The sequence below is a fragment of the Aegilops tauschii genome, chromosome 1 (assembly GCF_002575655.3).
Source record: "Aegilops tauschii subsp. strangulata cultivar AL8/78 chromosome 1, Aet v6.0, whole genome shotgun sequence".
Taxonomy (NCBI): domain Eukaryota; kingdom Viridiplantae; phylum Streptophyta; class Magnoliopsida; order Poales; family Poaceae; genus Aegilops; species Aegilops tauschii.
In genome coordinates, this window is record NC_053035.3 from 358,773,408 (window position 1) to 358,779,755 (window position 6,348).

Sequence of the window (6,348 nt, forward strand, 5' to 3'; positions counted from 1 at the left end):
AACATGCATGTGGTGCGTGTCGAAAGTAGTACAATCCAAACTTGATCAAGTTAGGATTAGTATTACTTTCGACATGCAGCACATGTTGCCTTCACTTCAATCTAAGCCATGTTTAGGCATAGCAGTACGTAGCGTTGGTAAACCAAGCACGGAGATATAAGAGAGGACACTTCTCTCTAATAGCTACCTAATAACAACCTAAATTAACCCCCCAAAACCCCCTAACCCCCCCCCCCCCCCTTAAAAAAAACAAAAACCCCAGCCCCTGAAATGCTGACGCGTGGATGTCTATTGGTCCCGGTTGGTGTCACCAACCGGGACCAAAGGCCCTCCGTCCTGGGCTGGCCGCAGCGGCCACGTGGAGGACCTTCTGTCCCGGTTCGTGTAAGAACCGGGACTAAAGGCCAAGGGCATTAGTAACGGCCTTTTAGTCCCGGTTCACAAACCGGGACAAAAGGCCCTCACGAACCGGGACAATAGGCCCTTTTTCTACTAGTGCAATATCGAGGGCCGGGTGTTCGCCTTGTGTTGTGTGGGTAACGAGCTTGTCTTTGATGTTGGTTGGGCATCCCGTTTGGCGCTAGGTTTTGTGTAGTGTTGGCTTCTTCACTTCCATGGAAGCGTCCAAGTTCATGTGTGCTCCTCCCATGGAAGTCACAACTTCTTCTATTCGGTAGTGTTGGGTGGATGACTTGTTCGCGATAAGTTCCCCACTGGTCCATGTGTGTGCAATGACGGAGCTTAGTGTATTGTTGGGGAGCCACCTCCCTCAGGTTTGGCACATGCAGGCATAAATATTCGAGAGATAGAGAGCTTATATATTCTATGTGCCCCCACCCCCTCCCCCAAAAGAATTTAGTCAAGCTTCGCCACTGCGTGTGTGTTTGTTCGGTGTCTTCGGTTGCGTTTTGCATTCGGTGCTAGTGGGCTTTGGTCTTGGTTGTGTCGTCGTTCATTTTTTTCATAATTAACTAGGCAACAATATTGTCTATTCTTGTTTTCCTTCCCTAACCCTAGTTGGCTAGGTCAAACTCTCCCCTCCAAACTTCACCAGCGAGCCCGTGGATTCCCCTCCCCTCTGCCTGTTGCTCCGGCGGCCGGTGGCAAGGAGGGGAATCCCGGTGCCTCCGCTCCGGTTAGTAGTTTAGGTTAGGGTTTTTTTAGTACTCGCAGGTGTGGTGCTCGAGCGGATGGCAACGCTACTTCTTCGAGTTTGTCTTCCGGGCTCCGATCCTGCTCCCATTCGTTCATCTGGACGTAGTCGACGGAGCTCCGGTGTAGATTATTGCCGTCTCTTTGGGGCGGCGAGGTTAGGGTTTCTCCTTTTGTAGCGAGATTTGGAATCAGGTGCTTCAGATCTATGCAATGGTTCAATGGCGACGACTGCGGTTCCAGGGCGCTGGTCCTTAGGGGCACGTGCACGAAAACTTTCCGTCTCTCATCGACAAGGTCAAGCCGGCTCCGGTAGGGGAGAGGCGACAGCGGCGCGTCGGTGGCTCGTTCTGGCGGCAGTAGTGGTTGTTAGGGGGTTCTTGGAATCTCAATGTGATTTTTATTATGTTTGAGATTCTTTATACTTTGGCTGAACTTTGAGAATAGATCTGGATCATTTTCACCCAACAAAAACTAGGCAACAAGATTCTTCTTAATTAATAGAAAATACAAAGCTTGCCCCGGTTCTTAAAAAAATATACAGAAAGCATCATAATTCCAAACAACAGCGACTCGTGCTCCCTGTATAAGCGGGTCCTAGTCGTCAAGAATCTATGAACATACGTACACATTTCACAGATACAAAGACAACGTACGTGTCCACTCCACGAACAATTAACCATGTACATCAACGTCAGTGCACCAAAGAACGAAAACTACCAACGTTTCCCCTGATCAGGATCATTTAATTTTCTGACGCCGACTAATCTCTCTGAATCACCTAACGACCAAAATGTACAAGGTTCTCTATAGGAGGCAGCACACTGGCTCTAGGCATTCTGCACCGTCATGATCGCGAGGGCCTCTCTTGCCTGCCCCAGGATGTTGAACACCGTCGCGGCGATGTGCGACGGCGTCAGCCCGGCCTCCACCAGCTGATCGGCCGGTGATCCATGGTCGATGTACTTGTCGGGGAGCACCACCGGCCGCCACTGCACAACCCAAAGAAAATTCATCGTCAGTCACTTACACCATCAGTGTTTGTTTCTGACATTTCTGTCCGTCTGTCTGTCTGTCTGACCAATTGACAATGTTGCTTTGATCGATCGATTACCTTAAGTTTGCCGTCGAGAAGGCCGTCCAGGGCCATGAACTGAGCCACGTGTGAGCCGAAGCCGCCGATGGAGCCTTCCTCGACGGTGATGATCACCTCGTGGGACTTGGCGAGGCTCCTGATGAGGGCGTGGTCCAACGGCTTGCAGAACCTGGCGTCGGCGACGGTGACCCTGAGGCCGTGCTGCGCCACGATGGACGAGGCGGCCATGCAGTACTGCACCGCCGACCCGTACCCCAGCAGCGCCACCCTCTCGCCCTCGATCATGATCCTGCCTTTGCCGACCTGCCAAACATACGTAGATCAGTCGTCAGTGGCGTACAGTCTCTAATTTGCTCTCGGAGTTATGAACTCGAGATCGAAACGCACCTCGATGGCAGTGCCTTTGTAGTTTTCCGGCAACGGGACGCCGATGCCGTTGCCCCTCGGATAGCGGAAGCACGAGGGGCGGTCGTCGATGGCCGCGGCGGTGGCGACCATGTTCAGCAGCTCGGCCTCGTCGGACGGGGCCATGACGACCATGTTGGGGAGGCACGCCATGAACGCCACGTCGAAGGCCCCGCAGTGGGTGGGCCCGTCGGCGCCGACCAGCCCCGCCCTGTCCATGGCGAACCTCACCGGGAGCTTCTGGAGGTCCACGTCGTGCACCACCTGGTCGTAGCCTCTCTGCAGGAAAGAGGAGTAGATGGCGCAGAAGGGCTTGAGCCCCTCGCAGGCCAGGCCGGCGGCGAAGGTGACGGCGTGCTGCTCCGCGATCCCGACGTCGAAGCACCGGTTGGGGAAGCGGCGGAGGAAGTAGTTGAGCCCCGTGCCGCCCCCCATGGCCGCGTGGATGGCCACGATCTTGCTGTCCTGCTCCGCCTCGGCTATGAGCGCCTCCGCGAAGTAGTTGGTGTAGGACAGCGTCTTGGCCGGAACCTTGAACTGCTTCCCCGTCGCCGGATCGAACTTGGCCACGCCTGCGCCATGGATCAATCACACACACTAATTAACCTCCCCTATATATGGTCCATATGATCCATCCATGTATGTTACCTACCGTGGTACTTGTCGGAGGCTCGCTCGGCGTAGGGGTAGCCACGGCCTTTCTCGGTGATGACATGGATGAGCACGGGCCCGGTGGTCTTGGTGCCCTTGACCTCCCGGAGGATGGTGATGAGGTCGTCGATGTTGTGGCCGTCGACGGGGCCGATGTAGTAGAGCCCGAGCTCCTCGAAGAGCGACGACCCGGAGCCGCTGATCATGCCGCGGGCGTACTCGTCCACCTTGGCCGCGATCTCGTGCACCGACCCGCCGATTTGCTTCGTCACTCCCTGATGAGCAGACAGAACACGCGGGAAAATCAGTTAAATATCTGGGCCATTTTCCTTCCGTTCGGCCCAGCACTGAAATACCGTTTAGTTAGGGCCGCCTAGTTTACAAAAGGAATATGACCAGCCCAGACAGCCCAGTAACATTATCAATTTGAGCTGTCAAGTGATCAGATTTGAAGTGAAGATAAACTACTCAGTCGACTCAAATCCAGGAGGATTAGAAAAGAGATACACCTCTGTCCTTGCTGTCAGATTGTGCTTGCGCCACGTCACTTGTTTTTAAAATTATAAGCCACATCGCTTGTTAAGATACTCCCGTCTCTGAACTGAGCTCTTTTGTTGAGGACAAAAACGCTAGTGGGCAGCACTAGATATGCTACTCTAGGTTTCATCGCCATTTCTGGTGGATAAATAGCTAGAGACATGCACTACACCTGGCACTGATAGAGTATGCGTGCGCTGCATCTGGAAGAAAACAGCTAGTTTTGGCATGTACCATACAAAAGTTTTAAGATTTAAAAGTCGGAGGCGTACTCCCACGGCGACACTGACACGTTTGGTTCGATTTTAAAAACTGTTGCTCTGATGCTGATTTGCCTGTCATTTCATCCACTGTTTCCAATTTGTTTGTAGTTTTTAGTTGAAACATGCGCACACGACTTGTTATCTCGTTTTTTTAACATTAACAAACCTAATCACGCAGCAAGTTGGAATTTGATTCACACCACTGCTTTCAAGTCAACGTGGCTTTTGCCGTACTATCTATGGAGTGTGCAGTGTAGGAGGTGCATTTTGTGAGGCTGTACCTTGGCCACCTCCCTCAGCTCCCTGAGCGGCCGGCTGGACTGCAGCTTGCTGAGGGCGCCGCTGAGCGCGCCCACCGGCGGCGCCGGCCCGTCGAGCGTCGCCGTCGGCAGCGACACCTGCTTGTTGTCGTTGAGGATGACGATCATGTCCGAGTCGAGGTACCCGGCGTTGTTCATCGCCTCGTACGCCTGCCCGGCCGTCATGGCCCCGTCCCCAATCACCGCCACCACGTTGTTCTTGGCGCCCTTGAGGTCCCTCCCGACGGCCATCCCTGACAAGCACAAGCACACACTTGATTACCACTTCCGTTCACTGCAGATTTTTCACGAGCAGATTAAGTGCTTCATAATCAGATGCAGAGATGGTTGGTTACCGAGGGCGGCGGAGATGGTGGTGGAGCTGTGGCCGGTGCCGAAGCTGTCGTACTCGCTCTCGGAGCGCTTGACGAAGCCGGACAGGCCGTTGGTCTGCCGCATCGTCGGCATCTTATCGCGCCGCCCCGTCAGAATCTTGTGCGGGTACGACTGCATCGAATAAACAAAACCGCACGATCCATCAATCCGTCGGTCTCCGAGCTGCGCAGCACCTCACATGGCGCGGGCACGTTACCCCAATCCGGGGCACGCCGGCGGATCACTCGGTAGGCCAGGTGTGCATTGTTAATTTGTCGAGCTTGCTTAATTACCTGGTGGCCGACGTCCCAGAGGAGCTTGTCTTGCGGGGTGTTGAAGACGTAGTGCAGCGCGACGGTGAGCTCGACGACGCCCAGGCTGGACCCGAGGTGGCCGCCGGTCTTGGAGACGTGGAAGATGACGTCGGAGCGCAGCTCGTCGGAGAGCTGCTGCAGCTCCTTGAGGGACAGGTTCTTCATGTGGATGGGGTAGTTGACGGTGTCCAGCAGCGGCGTCGGCGGCCGCTGCGAGTGGTACTCTGCTTCCCTCTCCGACAGCGACGCAGAAATGCCGTACGACCTCCTCGTCGGCGTCTGCTCGCCAAATCGATCCAGCATTGGCCATGGCGACAGCAGCAACGATTACAGTTTGCAAAGAAGACGAGCATGAACAGAGCACTAGCTAGCGGCCGTCGAATTACTCGAACCGGCAAGAACAAGAACAGAGAAGAACCGGGCATGGCGAGAGAAGAGCAGAGGAGGCGTATGCTGACTGCTAACCTTGAGAGGCCTGGCGTGGAGCTCGACGGCGGGAGCGAAATGGTGCTCCTGAGGCAGCACGCCGAGGAAGCCCCGCGGGAGGGAGAAGGTCGACGAGAGCGCCATTGTTTCTCCTTCTCAAGATTGCAACGGCTCAACTCCCCCCTATCCTCTGCTTGGGAGCAAGCGGGTGAATCCAAAAATGAGCGTCCCAAGCGCGTCCAAGAGCCGAGAGCAAGTGGCGGGCTGACACACTATGCGGAATATGGGTGGGGATCTGGGAAGGGGAGTGGAGCGCGAGAGTGACGAGGTGCTCCGTGCCCGGGACTAGGGGTGTGCCCCGGCGCGTTCTATAGTGGTGGCGAGGGGTGATGGATGGGGGTGAGGTGAGGTCGGATGGCGATAGGCTGTGCGGATGACCACCGAGGCCATTGCCCGGCGCGTGGGCGTGTGGCTGGTATTCGTTCGGCCGTGCGTGCCTGAGCCTCTGGGTGCTCGCTTTTTCGTCCGTCGCTCGCTGCACGAGCGATCGGGGGAGAGAGGGGGGGAGGGAGGGGCCGGGCAGCGGAATGGGTGCCTACCTATCCGGAATCCCATTGGACCAGCTCGGCATAGTATCACGAGAAGATAATGGGATAGGAGCTAACGCTGGACAACATCAATTACGGAGAAGAAAATAGAGAAGAAGGGGGGCAGGAAATGATGGGCTTTCATAACTTTTGGGTTTTCGCCTCCTTGTAGTGTTTCCCACATTATCGTGCCTTGGTTGCTTGTGGCCGCCCCTGTTAGAGAATGTATCACTGGCAAATTCA

At 55.2% G+C, this 6,348-nt stretch overlaps 1 protein-coding gene across 1 annotated transcript; it reads right to left on the bottom strand.

Annotated features, from left to right (window-relative positions):
- Positions 1–1,627: 1,627 nt before the first annotated feature.
- Positions 1,628–6,033, bottom strand: LOC109746849 (1-deoxy-D-xylulose-5-phosphate synthase 1, chloroplastic). Its single transcript, XM_020305953.4, has 8 exons — positions 5,558–6,033; positions 5,072–5,371; positions 4,760–4,910; positions 4,386–4,657; positions 3,306–3,579; positions 2,636–3,225; positions 2,267–2,551; positions 1,628–2,144 (listed from the first exon to the last, which is right to left on the bottom strand). The coding sequence occupies exons 1-8, from the start codon at positions 5,660–5,662 to the stop codon at positions 1,983–1,985; spliced, it is 2,139 nt and encodes a 712-aa protein (XP_020161542.1). The 5' UTR covers positions 5,663–6,033; the 3' UTR covers positions 1,628–1,982.
- Positions 6,034–6,348: the final 315 nt, after the last annotated feature.

Coding starts and splice junctions, on each gene's coding strand:
- LOC109746849 (XM_020305953.4), bottom strand. CDS start 5,662: ATGGCGCTCTCGTCGACCTTCTCCCTCCCGCGGGGCTTCCTCGGCGTG. Junction 4,911..5,071: donor TCTGGGACGTCGGCCACCAG/GTAATTAAGCAA, acceptor TATTCGATGCAG/TCGTACCCGCACAAGATTCT. Junction 4,658..4,759: donor CACCATCTCCGCCGCCCTCG/GTAACCAACCAT, acceptor TGTGCTTGTCAG/GGATGGCCGTCGGGAGGGAC.